This window comes from Uloborus diversus, chromosome 4 (assembly GCF_026930045.1).
Source record: "Uloborus diversus isolate 005 chromosome 4, Udiv.v.3.1, whole genome shotgun sequence".
Taxonomy (NCBI): Eukaryota; Metazoa; Arthropoda; class Arachnida; order Araneae; family Uloboridae; genus Uloborus; species Uloborus diversus.
In genome coordinates this window covers 170953796-170976753 of record NC_072734.1, presented here as the reverse complement: position 1 = coordinate 170976753, position 22958 = coordinate 170953796, and the positions used below count along the sequence as shown (strand labels likewise).

The window sequence follows — 22958 nt, the reverse complement described above, 5'->3', positions numbered from 1 at the left end:
TAAAAAGTGCACACATACACACACACACACATATATATATTAATTTTTTTTTTTTTTTTTTTTTTTCAATTTTAATTTTGAGTTATTAAACATAAATCTGAGCAAAACTGAAATGATCTGTTTAAAAATTGTGTCAAGTTAATGACCAAATGTTCCCTAGCCAAATCGCTCGAACGTTGTTGGTACCCCCCCCCCCCCTTCCACCACTCATTATAATAAAGGCATCAGAATTTGACCAACCCAAATTATAATACAAAAAGGACAAACCCTGACTATAAAATCACTTGATTCTTGACCAGAGACGACTAAAATTGTCAAACTAAAATTGTAGTGGCGTCATCTTTTGACAAGCAGTACAACTATTCATTCTCTCTCTCTTTCTCTTTTTTTTTAGAAGTAGCATCAGCATTTACGTTTAAAAAAAAAAAATGCTTTTTCTGGAAAATTCAAGTGTTTATACTGAAAGATCGCAGCCAGAGAGAGTTTGATTTTTTTTTTTTAAATTATTAGAATATTTTTTTTGAATTCCTCAAGGTTTTTTTTCTTTTTTTTTCGAATTACGTCGAATGCTCTAGCGTAGCCTAAGAGAATGTAACATCGGCACTCGTAGACTGCTTTCATTGTAATTTTTAGACTTTTTCAAAGGCGTTTTTTAGTCTTTTTTTTAAGGAGGCTCCCGGGCGCCATAGCAACAAGGGAGTTCACCATCATCGCTTTTTATTGTGGGGGAGGGGAGACACCCCTGCTGTAGCTGATAGCTCGGTGTTTCTAAAACTTATAATTTTGCATAAATTCCAGATAATCTTTTCATATTTTTTATTAATTCGTATCACACGAAAGAAACGCTAATAAATCGCAACGTATTAAAACTCAGGGATGCCCACCTGGGGGGGGGGGGGGTCTTGGCGCAACTGCGCCATTGACATTTTTAAGAGGGGTTGTATTGAGAGGCATTGTCTCATTTTGGGGGGCGGGGTCTTCGCAATATTTAGGGGGATGCTTATTGCTCTTGGGGGGGGACACCCCTGTAAAACGTATCCCATTGCACATGAAACGCTTTTTAATAGTTAATAATAACTAAATTGTTGACAAGCTTTGAAGAATTTTATTTCGTCACTCTCCTGGTGCTTGCTGCTCGTCACTCTCCTGGTATGTGAAAATTTGACCCCCTGTTTTGAGGGGTGTGGCATTGTCAAAGTGAGATCCCTCTATTTTTCCCTTGATAAGTTCCTTACAAAGAGTAAGTATAATTTTTTCATTTTTATTTTTAAAAAAATGTGATTGCAAAATGTCAGATTTTTGAAGAATCACACCTATGTCTTTATCATAAAGAATCCACCTAGGGATGGTGTCCTTACTTTAATTTGACTTTTGGGGATTATGTCTGAATTACTATAGGGATATAGATTTGTGGCCCTGAAAGAACGAATTTGCAAGTACGGATCCAGAAATTGTTCAAGAAGCAAGTGGTTGATTTTTTTAACTTACCGCTTACTGCTTATCTAATTTACACACGCTTTGGGGGAGGGGGGTTCGCTGCCTCATCATTTTTATGAAACAAAACTAAAATACTAAAAGAATATATATTTTAGGGTAGGTCACCGAAGGTCATTAATTAGGTCACCGAACGTATTCCTTTCCTTTCCCATTGAAAAGGGTGTTTTAAATTTTCGTTTTAGAACTTCAGTTTCGTGGCAATAGCAGGAAATATTTTGAGAATCCCTAAATCTTGACTAAAATTGTCTTTTTTGGAACTTCACCTTCGAAAATTTACCAGAGAAAAAAGTCACTGAACCCATTCCTTCCTTTAATAACACTATCTGAGATGTCTACAATCATATCTTAAGACACATTTTTCAAGATGCCCATGGGAAGAATCAAAACTCATCCTCCTAACACAACCACAGATCGTCTGAAATTGCCTATTCCAAACTTCAATTCCAAGCACCCCCCCCCCCCCTTTCCCTAGGTGACCAGGTGGCCACGCCTGTGTTATTGATTGCATCTTTCATACACAATCACACACCAGTTATATAAAGTAACTTAGTGCGAACTGTATGCAAAGAAAAGGAAATACATTTATGTTTTAAATAAATAAATAGATTTTTTTCAAATTTTTGAGATGTGCCATTATTGTCCACAGCCACAGTGAGCGATATACCTTATTTATTTTTCATATACTTCCTCTTCATTTTAGACCATTAAAAAAAAGTTTGTTTTTTGTCCCTGGAAGGTTAAAAATATCATTAGTAATTATTGCTAAAATGGAATTTCCGCTCTTTTTTGACATATGTAACAAAGAAATTTCCTCAAACTTCGAAAAAGTAATTAGTGCCAACCGACATTCATTCGATATGTAACCAGCTAGGTTTAAAGACAAAAGCTAGCTGTCTGTCACATGGCTTTAGTTCACCTTGCTATCTTATCTATTCAACTAATATGAGTGGTTATCTTCCCTTGGCTGTTGCAGACCGAGCTTTGCTTGTTTTGAAACGAAAGAAAGCGTCATTTATCTTTAGGAAATTTTGTGCTGAGGTTTCAATTGTGGATCATATATGTAAATTGCATCATGTTTTTCTTCTTTTTTTTTTAAATTTTTTTATTTTATTTTAGGCGGATGGCCTTTTTTGTGTAAGAAAATGGAGATAAGGTAATAGGTATAAAGTAAATATACATTGGAATATACTGCCGTGTGCAGGTAAACGGCAGTATCTGCAGAAATGAGTTCGCAAGATATTTGAAGAAACGCGTTTTGGATTCAATACGAACAATAGGGAAATGTTGGTATTAGACATCTTTTTCACGCCTTTTTTCAGCGGAAACCAAATAAGGGAGCTGGTAAAATAAAGATAACTTACAATCGATGACAAAAATGCAAAAAAAAAAAAAGGAAAAAGGAAAAATTTGCAGTTACTGCCCTTTACCTGCACACGGCAGTATAAACTAAGGTCAGTCACCTTTCTGGAGCCAAGAGCCTTGTTGTCCTGCTTTGATCAGTTATTTCTTATAGAGTCAAATATTTGTGGATCAAAATATTAGAAAATCATAGGTGGTTTTTCAAAATAAATCGAACAAAAAGTCAGCCTCGTACAACTTAAGTCACGAATTCATCCAGCAAACGGCAATATATATATATATATTTAAACTGACAAAATTCGTTTTGGTTCGAAATCACTGATCTCTTAATTGAAGAAATTTTAAAAAGACCTCCCATTTGGGATTTTAAGCACTTTGAATACAAGAGTAAAAATGTTAAACAATTTTGTTGGGAAGAATTCCAAATGATACGAGAGAAAAGAAAAACTGTTTGGTATAAGTACACGGCCTTATTTAAGGGGTGGATTTTTAGAGTTCAAACCACTTTGAAACTTTTCGAAACTATTTCAAAAAATGTTTTTAAGTGTTATTGTAACTTTAAAAATTATTATAACTTCTTTTTTAATTTCCAATTTCATTTTTTTAAATATTATTATTGAATAATTGTTCAAATTGAGTGCTTTGTCGAAGTAATCATTTTATTGTAATTATTGCGAGTATCATTCCTTAAAAAAACAATACAGCGGGTTTTTTTTCTTCAGATTTTGAATACCTCTACTAACACACCAAAATCCTTTTAATCTGAAAGGGCAAATTTCAAAAGTTGGCACTTAATTAGTTTCATAAAACATGAATTTAAAAAGTATTACTTCGAACACGCCCGTATATGAGTACAAATATCTATTCTTTTGAGTTATTAAAAAGACATCGAATATTTAACTGGGGTGAAGTGTTGAGCAACACATCAGATTTTTTTCCCTCCTTAAATAGTCGTTTCATTTTTTACATTATCTGATGTCATGCCTTTAATGTAGCACCCTTCATTTAAATGACTTACTGTAACAAGAAGTAATTGAACACAGAAAATGGAATAAAGTTTTATTCTTCAAATAGTTTTAATCTGAGGCGCCTTTCTGAGTGTGGATGCTTGTTGTTTTATTGCTAAACATATGAAATGCATATGAATGCTACTCAAGCTCTTTCAATACTTATAAGAACAGAGGATTCACGTCCGGCATCAATGATGTATCTACTTTCAGTAATTGTGAGCGGTGTCCAGCCAGCCGGAACGTTTCAGGCTGGTTTATAGTAATTGAGGCTTCACATCCGTTTTCAATGATGAAACATCTTTCTGAGATTTTGTGCAGTGTTCCATTCAGGATGTTTCAGGCTGGTTTATAGTAATTGAGGCTTCACGTCCGTTATCAATGATGTAACTACTTTCCGGGATTGTTTAAGAAGGTCCATCAAAGATGTTTCTCACTGTTTGTAAGAACTGGAACCCACAAAGCACTGGCCACTACCAGTGTGTTTACCTTCGATAAAGAAAAAATCAGTGGTTATTTGTAAAGGTTTAAATCATGAATTGAAATCACTTGTCCTAAATTACTTCCATCCGTTAAGCAATTAGCACTTTAATGAAATAACTGATACTCATAGTGGTTCTATTTTTAAATTTTGAGATCTTACACAGGTCTTAGAAATTTTAATGGATAACACATCAAAGCAAATGCTGATAGCATAACATAGGTTTCCTTTGAAAGCCAGTTCAAGAATCATGCAAAAAAAAAAAAAAAATTATGTTGCTCACGGTTTATTAAAACCATCTGAAGAATCACGAATTAAATTTGCTCGTAAAACTGCTGATTGTCCTTAAAAAGGCGCTGATGTAGATGACATTGCTAATGTTGCAGAAAACCAATTGGAAAACATTCAGGCAGGTTTAAAAGAACTGAGATTTTACGTCCGTCATCAGTCATGTAACTACTTTCCGGGATTGTTTAAGGTGATTCATCAAAGATGTTTCTCACTGTTTGTAAGAATTATGGAACTTCACGTCCAGCATCAATGATGTAACTATTTTCTGGGATTGTGAGTGATGGTCCATCAAAAATATTTCTTACTGATTTATAAGAACTGGGACTTCACGTCCAGCATCAATGATGTAACTGACTACTTTCTGAGATTGTGAACAGTGGTTCATCCATGATATTTCTGGCTGGAATAAACCGAGAAAGGAGCTTTGCCTCCTCTGCCTAAGTCATCTTCAGATCAAAAATGAATGAAAAAGAGATGTAGTCCGCTCACAAAATTCCAAGTAGAAATCGTTTTCATTTGATTCCAGTGAGCACCAAACTTTCCCACTTCACCAACAAACCCTGTAGCAATGTAATATATTTACCAAATTTCATGCGTAAATTGTGTTTTATTCCAAATAATATTTTGTTCATAAGCGAGAAACTAAATATTTGCTTTACAATTTCCTAAAAGCGATTAATACTTATCTCATCAGGAGATAATTCACAATCAAAGCGATTAATTCTTTCGATCTTTTTTATTCTGTTTCACAACTCTGTTCCCAACAGTTTTTACAGTTCCTTTTCGCATGCTTTGGCTTATATCAGATCAGCATAAGATACAGATAGATTAGATAGCTTGTTGTGGTTGCTAAAACAAATGAAAATTTATTACTTCTTCGTACCTGTCAAATAGGTGCTCGGTTTATGATTTCAATAAATGATCAAATGATATTGTAGGTAGAAAAGGTTAAACACTTTGAAAAAATTACTGTTAGCTATTGTACTCACAACCCCTTTTCACAAGTATCTGGTAAGAAATTTCTAATAATTTAGTTTTTTTTTTTTTTTCGTTTCTATCTTTATATGAACTTAAATGAGAGATACAAAATGCACTTTGATGACTTTTTAGGCGATAAAGTTTTTACTAAAATAATCCTCAAGAATATTTCGCATATAGAAAATAGTGACATGGAAACCCTCCAGTAATTCATTGAATTATTATGATGAATTTTTCCTTTTCCCAAAAGTCACCAAGGAGCTTCTCGTACCTTTTATGTGTGTTTAAACCTTACATTCTTAACAAATAGTTATGGTTAATAGCTTCTACTGAATCGAGTAGCTGAAACAAATGATTTTTTTTTTTTTTTTTTTTTTTTGTACCAATTGTTAGCAGTAGTGATTCAAAAAATCTGACAAAATTATTGTTTTTCTGAGTTGAGCTATTTTCTCCTATCTAAGAGCAGAGTTGGCAAGAAAATTCCTTGAAAAGTAAGTTTTCAGTTCTGTTCTAAATCAGTAATTAATTTAAAATTATTCTTTGATCTTCATATTATTATAATTTTATTAACCCTTTGCTCATTTAATGTGACGTTTTGATTGAATTTTTGGACTATTACTTATGAAAGTGCATTTGTGCTTAAATGCATTACTGGAGTGGAATAGGACACAATTTTTTTCACTTCTGTGCATAGAAACGCTAAAATTTCTTTTTATTTTCGCTACGGTAAACACACCAGTAGTGGCCAGTGCTTCAGTAGTGGCCACTTCAAGGCTTGTATTTGAAAAAATACGATTCCAGGTCTCTCAATGGATTCAAAAGTGCATCGAACGTGCGGAAGGTACGAGGGCAAATCAAAAAGTCTTTGTGCCTAATTTTTATTTGCCAAAAAAAGATACTTACAGGTATTTACAAATATACGCAGTAAACTATGCCACTTACAATATTTCTCCACATAGTCACCACACCGCGGTTCAGACATTAGTCCCATCGCAGCACTAAATTAGAGATCCCCTGTCGTAGAAATCTTCCGACTGCCTGTGGAATCACCGTGGGACCACGTTCTTGACTTCTGTCCTGCCAAAAACTTCTTCAGTGGACTAAAATCGTAAAAATCACTAAGGGGAAGGTCTGGACTGCAGGTGCATTTTTCCTGTGAATTGCTATGGGCTTTTGTCCCTTGCTCCGTACAAAACGAATAACACTTTGCTACTCATAAGCTGTGGACGTCTGAAGAACAACCGTCATTTTAAATGACTGATAGCAGCTCCGCTCTTCCGAGCAAAAAGCAGATACGGCTGGTACGGTTCAAGGAACTGTCACTGTTGGGAATGTGTATGTTTGCTTTGTATTCACAGCCGTATTTTGGCTAAAAAAAATAGGCGCAAAGACTTTTTGATTTGATTTGCCCTCGTATTATCATCGTTGGTATTACCTCTTGCACATTTGAATCCATTGGGTAACCTGGAAATCCTTATTTTTTAAATATAAACCTTTAAGTGGCTACTATACTGAAGCACTCTGAAGCACTGGCCATTACCGGTGTGTTTACCTTCGATAAAGAAAAAATTAGTGGTTATTTGTAAAGGTTTAAATCATGAATTGAAATCACTTGTCCTAAATTACTTCCATCCGTTAAGCAATAAGCACTTTAAAGAAATAACTGATATTCATAGTGATTCTGTTTTTAAATTTTGAGTTCTTGCATGAGTCTTGGAAGTTTTAATGGATAACACATCAAAGCAAATGCTAATAGCAGGACATTGGTTTCCTTTGAAAGCCAGTTCAAGAATCATGCAAAAAAAAAAAAAAAATCTGTTGCTCACGGTGTGTTAAAACCATCTGAAGAATCACGAATTAAATTTGCTCGTAAAACTGCTGATTGTCCTGAAAAAGGCGCTGATATTGATGACATTGCTAATGTTGAGGAAAACCAATGGGAAAATATTCATTCAAAACTGTTTCTTAAGAATGGCAGCTACACAAGTTTTATCTTTCACATTTTGCTCAACAAGTTTCACACAGAATATTACATCTGTTTTCTTTCTCATTAATCTATTAACAAAGAATAATGTTCTGTCATTTATTAATGGTTAGTACCCGTCGTATCACTTTTTTTTAAAAAATACTACCTAGATATTTTTCTCACTTTAAAATAGGGCCTAATTCATTATCACTGAGGTTCCTTTTCATTTCAAAAAACTTACTGAAAATACATTACTCAATATTCATATCAAGTTTTACCCAACTTAGCGTTAGCTTATGTAATGTACACTGAAGCATCAGAAGAAACTTTTCTTTGCTGCAATTACAGGTAGTTATCAAAATAATGGAAATAGGGGGGGGGGGGATTGGAATCTCTACTCTGCCGTAAATGTTCTGTTTATAAAGGAGCTCTTCTAACTTTTATCACTCACACTGGTGAATCCATATCGTGATTGAGTTCTGTGGTCACTTTTACTGCTGTTGTTCGCTTTTTAAACACTATAATCCACTTCAACACCCGTCGGTTTCTGTACTGAGCTTCTCTTTCCTTCCACTGTTTTGCTTTGCCAAGCTTGTCCAGGCCCGCCGTAAGCGGGCGTGCAAGACGTGCGCCGCACGCCTGAGGGGCGTCAAAGGGGAGCCGGAGGGGCGCCAAAGTCAGTTTCAACATGCTAAATCAAGTGAAAAAAAATTTAAAAAAAAATCAGTTTTGACTTTCCAAAAAATTTTGTTTGCTCAAAACGACTCCCCCCCCCCCCTCATAGGAGACCATTCAGTGCGAGAAAATTTAATAATAGCAAGAAAGAGGGCTCTTTTAACTTCACTCTTGTCTCTTAGAACCACCTGTGGCCAGTGCTCAATAAAAAACAGGCGGAAGGGAGTCTCATAACCTTTTTTGACCTTTTCCAATGTTCACTCAATTACCAGTCCAAGCAGATCAGATTAAAGCCCTCGATCCGTCTCTTAAGTGGCGACACGCTCCAGCGTCCGCCATTTTGTGTCGTTCCGACTCTTTCTCCCTATCTCAACAGTAGAAAAATAGAGTTTCGCTCATTGAAAAGTATCTTTTTATCAACGAATGTTTACAGATTTTTAATCGTAACTTATGTAACTGATAATATACATACAAAAAGGTTGAATTTTACCTTAGTAAAATATTTTTTTTATTATTAAACCGAATATTGGTAAAAAGATGTTTTGAAGAAATTTTCGACTATTTTTAAGAGTAATTTCTCCCCCCCCCCCATATAGACCTACAAATTACTTGAAGTGTTTTAAATATGCGTTTTATTATTAGAAAGTTGGTGTAGTAAAACCAGGGGCGGATACAGAAAAATCTCTCGGGAAATTGAATAGCACCACCTCCTTCCCCTTGCCACATACCATGTTTCATAACAAAGTTTTCATTACTTTATTTTAAAATGTCTTTTTTTTAATTTTTTTAGGATCCCTTAAACTAATGATCCACTTCTAAGAACATACATATTATGCGCCAATATACTTTGAATGTGGACGTAAAACATCTTTAACGTTTCATGCCAATTAAATACTAAACCATAGTAATGTTAATTTCAGGAACAATGTCGTAATGATTATAACATGAGGGCAAGGTTATTCAATAAAAAAGATCTACCCATACCTCATTTGAGGTTTTAATATTATTTTATAGTATTTTAACTATAAAATATTATTTAATTAGGAAAAGCATAGCTATTAAACATATAAGTTTTACAGAAAAATTCAGGACAATTTCTGTGTGGATTTCGAAGCAGTTGCTGATTGTTCTTGAAGCCATGATACAGTTGAGATAACATATTCATATTACACTCTAAGACAAAAAAAAAGTTGCACCAGGAAGGTGTGGACCGATGTGAATGAAATTTGGAGGGATGGTTCTTCTGCCTAAGATATGCAAATGATTAAATTTCCAGGTTAGGATTGCGCATGCAACGCGCGCAGGGTTTCCCTAAGCACAGCGCAAGACCAGCTATATAAGGGCGTCCAGTAGAGCAGCAATTTTAATTTAACTCAATCTGATTTGTTAGTTACGTCGTTTAACATTGGATTATGCCTCGAAATAAAGTTCGCAAGCAATTTACGCAACCAGGAGTGTTCGAAAGGGGTCGCATAATTGGCCTCCGAGAAGCTGGATGGTCATTTCGACGGATAGCACAGCACGTTGGTTACACTGATGTTACTGTTGCACGCATTTGGCGGCAGTGGACTCAACGAGGCACATATCAGCGTCAACCAGGCTCAGGGAGGCCGAGACAAACCGTACCGAGGGAGGACCGGAGGCTCGTAAGGCAAGCTCGTAACGATCCAACCAGCACAGTTGCAGACATCCAACGGGCTGTGGGACCTTCCATCAATCGGCCAATAAGTGGTCGCACCATTTGCCGACGGCTGCACGACGTGGGACTGCGCTCACGTAGACCGTTACGACGACTGCCATTAACAGCATTGCATCGTCGGAAAAGATTGGAATGGTGCCGTACAAGACGGACATGGAGCGTCGAATGGTATCGCGTAGTCTTCACTGACAAGTCCCGCTTCTGTCTTGGTGGAGACGACAATAGAATCCGCGTGTGGAGGCAACGTGGTCAGCGCCAAGATTTACGGTTTATTGTACAGCGTCATACGTCCACGAGACCTGGTGTCATGGTGTGGGGCGCAATTGCATATGATGCAAAATCACCTCTAGTGTTCATTAACGGTGCTTTGACCGGCCAACGTTACGTTCAAGAGATCCTGCAGCCAGTTGCTTTGCCATCCCTGAGCCACCCGTGTTCGGCCGCTATTCCAACAAGACAACGCTCGACCCCATATTGCTGCCGTCTCTAGAGCTTGTCTTCAAGGCCTAGACAGCATGGAGTGGCCGGCATATTCACCAGACCTGTCCCCAATCGAGAATGTGTGGGATGCCATGGGGACGAGATGTCAACACTCCATCCGTACCTCGAAATCTGCCGGAACTCCGTAACAAAGTTAAAGCAGCATGGGATAGACTACCACAGGACTTCATTAAGAACCTGTACGATTCGTTACCAAGACGATTAGCATGTTGTATTCGGAATAATGGCGGCCATACCCCATACTGAATGTTACCCATTTTGTGTATGTTGTTCAATAAATTTTGCTTATATCGTTCTCATTTTCTAATCATTTACTCTTCCATATACACTTAACATACCTTCCAAATGTCATTGTATTCTAAGACTTCCTTCATGGTGCAACTTTTTTTTTGTCTTAGAGTGTACATGCCGCCTCCATTAATACCATGGTTTTCTCAAGAAACTACGATATGATTTCTTTCATTTTGCATTTTTTATAAGCTGAAAAAAGAAAAAGCTATTATTTCGCAAATACTTCCTGGATCAAAATAATTCTTTTAGGCACGCCTGCACATTTTTTGAAGAATGTTAGTTATTGATTCCATCAAAGAAAAATTAATCGACGAATCGCGATATTACTTTCCCTTGAATTCAAAACCAGCGAGTTAAATGTATAAATGTATTCTGCCACTCTATGACTCCAGTATGACTTCTTTAGCAAACAAAAATGCTATTATTCAAAATATGCTCTATGTGTGTTTTGTGTTCTGTTTAATTAACTATATAAAAAAATGCAATGGAGTACTCAATTAAAAAATAGTGAATAAAATAGTTAAATAAATTCATCCTTCACGGGTCTCCTGCCCCCCCCCCCTTAAATCCACTACTGAGTAGAACAGTAGTGAACTAAATTAATTCTGTCATAAATTATTTGTGGGCAACAGTTTGAAGTTATTCATGCAAAGCAGTATCATTTATATTACTAATGTGTGTAGTTTTCTTATGGAAAATTATTCACTTATAAAAAACTACAAAATTTCTTTTTGTTTTAACTAATAAGGTTTTATTTTTAGCAAAACTCTTCCATTTTTTTTTTTTTTTACCAACACTTTCTTGTTTTTCATGACGATTTTACATTAAAAAATGCCTTTCATTTAAACCTGATTTTTAAGGATACTACTAGTTCTTAAAAATTCAACGAACTGATAATAAAATGTAACCAGTTTTAAATCAATATTAAAAAATAATAATAATTGAATTATTTGATATCAATAGGAATTCAAATAAAAGAATGCAGATTACATCTGTGACGAACTGTTATAAGTAGTAATAATGAATTTATAAATTAACAGATACTGGGATAAATCATATATATATATATATATATATATATATATATATATATATATATATATATATATATATATATATATATATATATATATATATATATATATATATTTATTTATTAAAAAGGATTTCACATCCAAATAAAAATTAAACGAAAACAGATTTTTTTCCGAGCAAAAAAAAAAAAAAATCTTCACGTAATTATATAACTTGACTTGAGTTACATGTTACTATAATCTCAAAGAAGCTTAATTTTTTTAATGAATAATTTCATACTTTTAATATCTTAATTTTTATGCGCAAAATAGATAAATAATTAACTTGGCAACACATTGAAACTCATGGTTATGACACAATTAAAAGCAAAACGACGTGTTCTTAAAATAATTTTGCTACAGTTATTGAGACATTATATAACTAACTAAACAATAGAAAATTTACATTAAAGATAAATAAAATAATTAGTATATTTAAATTTTGACGGCTTTGTTATTTTAAACTCAGAAAAATCAGTTTTAAAAATAGGGCAAATATTTTACTACTGCTAGCAATTTATTAGGTGCCGTTACATAGTTGAGCTTTACAATGCTTGAAGGAACTATTTATGATGATTTTAGTGAATGTCCTTATTATCCCATGAAAATTAACAAACTATCAGACAGTTTCATGCAAAGTAAAAAATATTACAATTTCAACAAGAGTTTCAAAAAGTATCTGAAATTGCACAGCAGTATTGATAAAAATATTTAAAATACATAAATAATCTTTCAATGTACTTCGATATAGTAATTTTGAACTGTTAGAACATCTTGATGCACTATACCAAGGCATCTTCATATTAAAGATAGCGTTTGATGAAAAATACGAATAGCAAAGAGAAAATATCTGGTATTCCGCACAGTGAAATCACACAGGCAACGACACAAAATGGCGGACTGAACCCACGTGACTGCCCGCCTCCAATCGCAGTCGAAAGCGGCGCGCAGGGCATGGATCAAAGTGTGTCGCCACTTAAGAGACGGATCCAGGGCTTTAGACCAGATAACCCTGATGTTCTTGTAAGTATATCAAGACAAGAGGAAAAAAGAAATGAAAAGCAACCCTCGAGGTTGAAGAGGGGGCTTAGGGCTTATTCAGTGGCAGTGTAGTAAAAACTTGTTCTGCTTGTGTTTTGTTCGGTCACCTTGCCGCCCCCGTTGAGACATCAAGCCAAAAAGGTAGTGACGTGCAGGTTGGGGTGTGAAGTTAAATGGCTGTCTTCTAAAGCCCGATATCTTCTTCCCGTAAAAGCAAGGTAAATTTTAACATAGGATCAGGACAATCCGAAAAGGGGGGGGGGGCAAAAGATGAGAGGGGGAGCCATTAACTGAGCTTCTACTGTGCATTAAAACTTTTCTTTTTTAATTTTTATAAAGTGTTTTTCTTAATCTTAAATAGTTTTCAAAATGCTAGCACATTATATTTAATTTTTTGATGCAAAGAAAAAAAAATGATATGTACAATTATGTTATAATTAAAATCTGATATTATAAACAATTAAAACGCGAAAATATTCGGTACTTTTCCATTATACTCTCACTGTTGTTGTTAGTGTGAGTTTGGCAGCATTAAAATAAGGCCAATATTTATAGGCCACTGGAGTACTTTTGTTTTACAAGTAAAACCAGCTTCCTTTTCCGTGTGAGTGCGAGTGTGTGTGGAGCTAACTTAAGGGCCGACTGGTCTTTCAGCCCATTGTGGAGCTGTGCGCTCTCGAACCTCCGAACCTCACCACCTACGCATTTTTACGCCCTCGGTTTTTTAGCGCTCTCTAAACTCTGCACTCTCGGCTTTTTTTCTTTTTTTTTCAGCCATCGAACCTGTGTGTCTTCGTTGATTTATTTATTTACTATCCGCCTGCGGCGACCAGCTGGTCCGCCTTTTTACGCCAGGGGTGCCGCCTTCGGCGGCTGCTTAGACAATTTAGCGACGACATTAATCAATGTTTTTCTCTATAAATCAGTGTTATCATTCGCTTTTTTTTTACTCCAAAGTTGCCGCCTTTGGCGGCTGCCTAAATGAATTTCGTGGCGGTGTCAATCAATCTATATCTATCTATATCATTAATAATTTGAAAATTGGAATATTTTAAGTAGGAGGGGGAGAGGAGACACAAACGACATGCTCTTCATGCAAATTTCGTCGAAAAATAACAAAAAGCACTTCCACTTATACGTAAAAGCATTGTTTTTTCAAAGTCATGGTGTGTGGGGGGGGGGGCATTGACACCCCGTTGAAGTTCCTTAAATGACGGGCATGTCTCTTTCTTGCTGTCCATCTACTATATCGACCTCTATATTTGTCTATCTATCTATCTATACGATCTATGCATATCTACCTCTGACAGTAATTAACAATCTTTTTTTTATTTATATAAGTATTAATTCGAAAAAAAAACATTTTATGTCCACTCAATCTCTATTTATCTCTGTATCTTCCTAACTTAACCGCAAATCCGTAACAGAAACAAAGATCATGCAAAAAACCGCTGGCTTTATTCATTTAATTAAAATAGCTCGCAAAATAAAAAGACTCTATGTTCCTGTAGTGTGCAAAAAGTAGCGCTTGCAAAAAGATAAAAAACTTTTTTAAAAAAAAAAAGGTGAAGGGAAGGCAAATGATTTCAGTTGGATCACGTGATGAGGTAAGTTCGGAACTCAGCCGGCAAGCGAACAGCTCGCGTTGTGTTCCGCATTAAAAAAATTGTAAAAAAAAAAAAATATTGCGTATTTTTAAAAACTTTTTTCTTCTGAAGGGATCGGAATGTTTTTTCTATTACCAACTAAAATTTTAGAATTGAGGGTTCAATACTTTTTGCAGGATGAGTTTCGAAAAAAACTAAACCCAGAAAAAAATACAAAAATAAAGGCTTTTTCAAAAATCTATAAAGAATACAAAAATTGCTCTACCTTCAAAAAATTTTTATTTATCATATTTAAAATTGAATTTCCTGTACTATAGTAGAAAAAATACTCGTCTGGCGCGATTGGTTCGGGGTCTGTGAGGTTAAAAGTACTAAAAAGTGCTAAAAATAACATAAAACATCAAATAACTTTTTTTCTAATTAAAATATCAAAAATCGAAGCCCGAGGTGCACATCTTTGGCAAAAACTGCACCTGTATACCAAATTTAATCTTTCTAGGCCTTACCGTTTTTTTGGGATGCGCGCCACACACACACACACGCACACAAACATCTTATTTTATTACTAGCCGCCTTCGGCGACCAGCTGGTCCGCCTTTTTACGCCAGGGTTGCCGCCTTCGGCGGCTGCTTAGACAATTTAGCGACGGTATTAATCAATGTTTTTCTCTATATATCAATATTATCATCTGCCTTTTTACGCCAATGTTGCCGCTCTCGGCAGCTGCTTAAATAAGTTTCGTGGCGATATCAATCAATCTATATCTATATCATTATTAATTTAAAAAAAAATATATTCTAGATCTATCTAGGAGAGAATCTATCTAGATCTCTAGGGGGAGGGGAGACACAAACGACTTGCTCTTCATGCAAGTTTTGTCGAAAAATAACAAAAAACACTTCTACTTTTACTTGAAAGCATTGTTTTTTCAAAGTCATGGTGTGTGTGGGGGGGGGGGGGTTGAATTAACACCCCGTTGAAGTTAATTAAATGACGGGCATGTCTCTTTCTTGCTGTCCATCTACTATATCGACCTCTGCATTTATCCTAACAAAAAGAAAATCATGCAAAAAAAGCACGCTTACTTATTTATTAAAATAGCACAAAAAATTGGTGTCTTTGTGGTACCCGGAGTTTGCCAAAGTATAAAAATCATTGTTTTTATTGAAATTCAAAAAAAGAAGTGACTGGGACCAAAACGATCCGATGTGGTCCATCTGATTAACCGAAATCGAATGTTTAGCAAAACATCGGGGTGGGGGGGGGGGAGCACTGGCGTAACTACGTACCGCACGACCCCGCAACGCGGGGGGGGGGGGGAGTCTGAAGGGGCCCGAAAATCTTTGAGTTTGGTTTTCATTCAATTTTATAAAAAAATTCCGTAAATCAAACGCAGTTTGAAAAGTTTATATTGGTTCTGGGGCCCCCTAGAACCCCAAAACCTATTGATGTTGACCCCCGATTAAGATATCGGAGGCTTCAGGCCGGACATTTTTTCGGGGCACTCTTGTAGCCAAACATTACAATTTTTGCCATTTGCTAAAACAGTTTTAGCTAATTTGGGGCTCCCAAATGGCAGGGGCCCTAGGTCACACGTCCTATTCAGTAATCGGCCTAAAAGTTGGGAAAAAAGGGCCCACGCACCACCTTCCATGTGCGAAAACCAAACCTTGGCACGGCACGGAGCAAAAAGTGGAGAGAAGGGAAATTCCCTGAAAAAGAAAGGGAAAAGAAGGAAAAAGTCCTGACCTAAGGGATCCTGAAAAAGACAGTCAAGAGAAATTTTTTGTGTAGGACCTGGATTGGGGGGGGGAGTAAGAAAGGACCCGAAAAGTTTTGAACTTTGTTTTTATTTAATTTAATTTTTTTTTCATAAATTAAACTTGGTTTGAAAAGCTTATATTGGTTTTCGGGTCCCCAAGGGCTATAATGTCATTCAAGATCGTCTAAAATTGAATTTTTGGAGCAGTAGTAAAAAATTCCGGGGGAGAGTCCTAAAAGCCTTCTCTTCTTATAATTTTTAAATATAGTTCACATTTGCTTTTCTAGTGATTTTATTTATAAAAATATTCGGTAGAGGGACTCGAACCCTCCGTCATCCCAATATCATCGAAAATCACCTAAAATTTGAGATTTTAAAACTTTGATTTTAAAAAAAAACCCCGGAGAGCCTTATCTTTCTTGTCAGGCCAATCAAAGACAATTCAATTTCAGGAGTTCAATTTTGAAAAAATCCCCGTTTTTTTTTTTTTTTTTTAATTATCGAAGAGAATTTAAAATTGCGTTTTGGGAGCTTCAATATCAAAAAAATTTCCGAAGTCTTACCTTTCACCCCCATCCCTTTATATAACAGCCTAAAAACGCATTTTTGCACCACTTTTAATGCTGTGAGGACAAGGAATGAGGGGATTTCGAACTTTGTCTCGAATTTTTCCGAAATCGAAAATCCAAAAAGGTAACTTATCAGGGTAACTTAAAAAGGCAAAGCATTTTAAATACTTAAATTTCGAAAAATTACAAAGAAAGTCACCAAAACTTTCTCTTTTTTTAATATTGCGTTTTTGGAACTTCAATTTCGAAAATTCTGGGGCTGAGTCCCCAATTTAATCCTTCCCTCTAACGTCATCAAAGGTGGCCTACAATGCATTTTTAAGAGTTCCATGTAGAAAAATTTCTGAGGCAGAATCCCTACAATTTAATTCCATCTTCTAACGTCTTCAAAAGTGACCTACAAATGCATTTTTAGAAGTTCCATTAATAAAAATTCCTTGGCAGTGCCCCCGACACCGCGTTTCATTAAATTAACAAAGATTTGTCCAAAATTACGTTTTTGGAACTTAAATATGATGAGATTTCTGGAAGAGTTCCTAACTCCTTCCCCAAAGGTGGTACACAATCACGTGTGTAAACACTTTCGTAAAATTTACGGGTAAGACCTCCTAACCTTACATCCTCCTAACATCACTGAAGAACGTTTAAAATTGCTATTTTTGGAAATTCAAAAATCTCCTATAGACAGAGTTCCAAATCTCAGCCTTAAATAATGTCTTCAAAAAATTGAATCTGTTGAAAATTTTCCTGGGATAACCCCCAACTGCCGTTGTTTTAACATCATCAAAGATCTTCTAAAGTTGCGTTTTTCGAACTTCAATAATAATTGCAGGAAGAATCACTGACCTCTTTCCATTATGTTACAGAAAAAGACTTATAATCACGCCTTTAAAACTTCAAATTCGAAAAATTTAAGACCAAGAGCCCTGAACCTTCATTATTCTCAATACAGTCGAAAATTCCGTTTGCTAAACTAACATTTTAGAAACTCCTCCCGATCCGATATTTTTTGTACAAGTACATTATATTTACAATTAAATTCATATTACTTATTCTTTTTCTCCTCATTATGGCGAACTCCTCAGATTTCTGCCGACTAAAAACTCAATATGCCCCCCCTCCCCTTTTTCTCTCTCCCTCTCTCTCTCTCTATATAAGTCTGTATGTTTATGTTTGAACATATACATACAAACTCTTTATATAGATTAATACGTTTTTTAGTAGAGGGCCCAACTTCTTGGGTCGTTGGGCCCATTAAGGACGTCCCCCCCCCCCCCATCCGCATTGCGGGGTCTGCAAGTACGCAGATCCAGGTCTGTGTTAACTATATTTTCGCTATGTGCCACTGCATAAAGGCGCTCAAAAGACATTTGCACGACGGCGCCGATTAGGCTTGACGCGGGCCTGCGAAAGTGCCAAACAAACTGGTGGCCAATATAGAATTAGCACTGACCAGACAAGTGACCGAAGCAATGGTTCGGTTCAACTCGAAGATTGAAGGCAAGGCAGGTATATTCAGAAAGTTACCACCCTAGAGCCAGGGCTAAGGCAGAAATACACCGCCAGCTGAGTCATTCCAACCGAGGACTGCAGTTTCGTGCTCATTAGCACTCATTGGGCCGGCATACGAAGTGACTGAGCTGGAGGTGGAAAACCTCTTAAAGAAGCCAGGAATGCCAAGCAAAGCAAACTGGTAGCTAATAAAGAATTAGCACTGACTAGACGAGTAACCGAAGCAATGGACATGTTGGCATATTATACTTGTCTCTTTAAGAACGTCAATATGAGGGCTGTTACCGTTTGTCACCGACTTCACATTTTTTTGAATATTAGGTCTTGACTGTGACAAAGCACACCTCAGGACGCTTTCAATTCCTAGCTCAATATTAAGATTTCATGTATGCCAATACTCAGGGGCGGCATTTCAACATTTCATTTGGGGGGTCGAGTTTTTTAAACATGAATTTTCTCAATATGGAATAATATATGAGTACATTTCTTTCAGTAAGGTCATTCAAGAAATTCAAATTTTAATTTCCACACTTTTAATTTATTTTATAGCAAACTGTAACAGAAAAGATCTTGATACTACCGTTTCTAAAGTAAATTTTTAATGTACGATTTTTGGAATCCAGAAGAAAAGGAAATCTTGGTACTATATCCCGTCAATATCCAGTGGCATGCTCCTGGCAATATAGCTGAAGATGAAAGTTTTGCTTGTCCCATCATGTACCAATAAAAGAAACTCTAATCTTCTGAGACACGAAAATGATCTTTCACAGTTATCTGAGTTGATTGGAATCGGTGAAAAATAATTGAAGCTACAAAGTTATGTTAAAAAATGCATCTTAAAAAATTTTCTCTTTAAAAAAACCCACGCAAGTTTAAAATTTGCGCTCTAGTCTTAATTTTTCATCATTGAAGTACACTAGCTCTTCACAAAACAATTCTTTTTGCTTCTTTCAACAACTTTTACGTGTAACTGAAATATTTTATTTATCTTGTTCAATAACCTGCACATATAATATTGAACTTAGATTTATCACTAAATCGTGTGTTAATTTCATAAGAAACTGAATGAATCTATTATTTGAAACAAAATATTGAGCCAATCATATGACTTTGCATCATCATGTGGATTTTTGTAACTTTTTTAAATATATTTTTTTTTAATGCGTCCAATAATTCCAAATTAACAAGCTCTTAATAGGAGCTCAATCAAGATTTCCAGCTTTAACGTTTGAAGACCATTTTGTACCTCTCAGTTAAAGAGCATCCTGCAAAAGTATTTGTTGATACAAGATTTTTCTTTTAAAAAATAGCGTGTCTTTTGTAAGAAGTTTCTATGAAAGTATACAATGTATTGAATTGCTCAAATATGCCTCTTAACCGAAGGAATCAATGTTCACTTACTAATTGAACAGACATTTAAAATATAAGCGCAACAATGAACTCAAAATACCAAGGAACTTCTCGTAAAAATCGGGCCAGTCACACCTCTGCACTGTCCTTTCACATTAGAAGCAGAAGCATCATCTTAACACTAGACTTACAAGTATGAGGCGTTTAACCCATATGAGGAAATTTCTTCTTTAGTTGAAACAACCTTATTCTCCATCTGTTTTTTATTCTGGAAGTTCTGAAAATGATTCATGAATTTCTAAGTTATTATCCAAATAGCGAAAAACAGTTGCTCGTGTCTGGGCAGATTTCATGTTTCATCAACTTTTTACTAAAGATCATCTGCAGATTCTTTTTTTTTTTAATTTCCTATTGCATATGATGATCACTGATTCGCGCGTTATGTAAATTGAATTTCCTGACTTCTTAATATTCTGTGCAAAATATTTGGGGGTGCAACCGCCCCTTCTTGCTCCCCCTATTTGCCGCCCCTGCCAATACTGAAAATCATGATTCTCAGAGATGTGGTATGAAAACTGCACTAAAAATCTCAAAAGGCTACAACGTTGGTAACATTTACATGTGACTGAAATATTTGTAAATAGTTTTACTGTTTTACTTCATTATTTCATGCATTCACGCCCGTTTGAAAATCTTCTAATTCCTCCTTTTTTTTTTTTTACGAGAAAGTATTATTCCCTTCACCACCACTCCCGGCTGAGAACCACTGTTCTAAATCATGCGGTGCCTGTCTATACCTACCATTTCTCTTATCATTTGTAATTTGTATTAGTTTTCTCCAAATTCTTAATTTTGGTATTTATACTCTTTCATTTCTTGGTACTTCATATCTATAAAAAGAACTTCTTGTTTGTTTAGCCAGCTGAACCTCAAACAAAGCGATCTTACGCTTGGCTTTCTGCCAATCATGGAAGCATGGAGAGAGAGAGAGAGAGAGAGAGCGGATGGAATAATTAATCTTTTAAACTTCTTTGTGAATGGCATGAATAACATGTTTTTATTTTATTGGTAGACACGATGAACGATTCCAACTACAGTATGAGCGAGATTGTAGAATCCTTCGGATACTTGTTCTATGTCGTCAGTCCTACAAAAACGTCATTCCAAGCACCGGAAGAAGTCCCAGAATACACCGTACAAGTAAGTACGCATTTCTTCCATGAAGGTGTAAATGAAAAACATTACATAGCAAAAATAAATTATCGCCTGACGTGGAAAACTGACCATTTTAGGGGGGAAGAAAAGCAATTCCTTTTCTGCCTTTTCCTACGTTACCGTGAAAATTGACTATTTTGGGGAAAGAAATAGCAATTCCTTTCCTAGGTTATCATGGAGAGTTGACATTTTTCCAGATGTAGAAAATTGACCATTTGGAGGGAAAAAATAGCGATCCCTTTCCTGCCTTTTCCTACGTTACCGTGAAAAATTAACTGTTTTGGGGAAAGAAATAGCAATCCCTTTCCTACGTTATCATGGAAAATTGACATTTTTCCAGGTGTAGAAAATTGACCACTTGGAGGGAAGAAATAGCAATATTTTCCCTGCGTTACCGGGGAAAATTGACATTTTTCCTAACGTGGAAACTTGACCATTTTGGGAAAAGAGAAAGTAATCCCCATCCAACGTTACTGCAGAAAATTGTCCATTTTTGGGGAAGAAATAATTATTTTCTAACGCTACCGTGAAAGATTGACATTTATCCTGACTGTAAAATTGACATGCAATATGCATGAATTTTTTACTAAAGATTCTTAGCCCCTGAAATAGCCAATGTTTTCGAAAACATGTATAATAAACAGTACATGTATCACAGTTATTTCAATTTTTTGTTTTTCCCCCCAAAAAAAACTTAATCTATGTATGTATGTTTGTTTCTATGTGGCGTTGTACAGGCTAAACCCCTTGCCGATAAATCTTACGTCTATCGATTAGTCTTAATCTTGGGAGTGTCATTAAACACATGACAGTAATCGAAATTCACCATATTTACAACCAGTTGTCATATTGTCAGTTCGAGATCGTGTCGCAAGCAACCTGCGTGCTACACAGCCCCCGACAAATGCAAATTAAATAGCGTTTTACTGCCTGAATTATTTGTTTACTAAGTCTATTAATTTGATTTTCATCTCTAACATGTTGCATTTCTTTTTGTCGCTGGTTCAAGGGACTGAGTTTCGCGACGTGTACCCTCTTGACGGGCTTTTTTAGTTTTGGGAGAAAGATTTGACTAACTACTTTTCCGCTCTGTTAATATAGCTGTGATTGTCTGAAGTTCGCACATTTTTGCTAAAAGTTCAGCATATGTAGCTTTAAGCCGAGTAAGGTCCCTAGAGGGACTAATAGTTAGTAGTTGAGACCATTGCAAGTAACTTAATAATCCTCACGATATAAATTTTCTCAATAAAATGACAAGATTTCGAAATTTGCCGTCTTATGATCATAATAACTAAGTCAATGAAAATTAACTAAAAAGGGTAAAATAAAAAATAATAATTAATTAAAAACAAAAAACACGACTGCGTAAAAACCAAAAAAACTAAAAAGAAAAAATATATAAGCCCAGTAGTTTAGAATTTTATTAATGATAATGACTGAATAACTACTCCATTGAACTAGTTTTGTAATCGATACACACATAAGACAAATCATAAATTCAAAAGCAGAATAGAAGGATCAACAGTCGTGGCCCATTCAAATTTTACGGGGTTCCTTGACTGGTCAAAAAGGAATGGGCCCCGACTGTTGATCCTTCTATTCTGATTTTGAATTTATGATTTGTCTTATGTGTGTATCGATTATAAACCTAGTTCGATGGAGTAGTTATTCAGTAATACTTAATAAAATTCTAAACTACTGGGCTTATATTTTTTTAGTTTTTTTGGTTTTTACGCGGTCGGGTTTTTTTGTTTTCATTTAATTTTTTTTTCTTTTTTTTTTTAAAGCTACGATAAGTAAGAAGAGAATGCGAAAGCCGAAAAAGTGCTGCCTGCGAAAATTGACACTCAAAGTGGTGCTGTTTTTAGTCTAATCAGCGCAAAGTAAATAACAAGATCGCCTAATGTCTCGTTGCTATTTAGTTTATCTCTAATCTCTAGACAGAATATAGCTCAGGCACGTCATTCAGATTTGGGGGGGGGGGGGTCTGAAGGACGCAAATACCTTGTCGTTCAAAAGTTAATACATTAACATTATATGTGAGAGTGATTTTTAATGTTTTTTTTTTTTGACGTAATAGGTAT

The 22958-nt window shown here is 35.6% G+C and overlaps 1 protein-coding gene across 2 annotated transcripts in view; it reads left to right on the top strand.

Annotated features, from left to right (window-relative positions):
• The first annotated feature begins 5607 nt into the window (after window positions 1-5607).
• LOC129220273 (alkylglycerol monooxygenase-like) overlaps window positions 5608-22958 on the top strand; it is a 50753-nt gene continuing 33402 nt past the window's right edge. Inside the window, exons 1-2 of one of the 2 annotated variants that reach the window (XM_054854656.1) lie at window positions 5608-5646; window positions 20732-20859. In XM_054854656.1, coding sequence (XP_054710631.1) covers window positions 20737-20859 — 123 coding nt within the window. In that variant the 5' untranslated portion in view covers window positions 5608-5646; window positions 20732-20736. Of the gene's footprint in view, window positions 5647-6088; window positions 6105-20731; window positions 20860-22958 lie in introns of those variants that run through there. The other variant, XM_054854657.1, reaches the window with a different exon arrangement.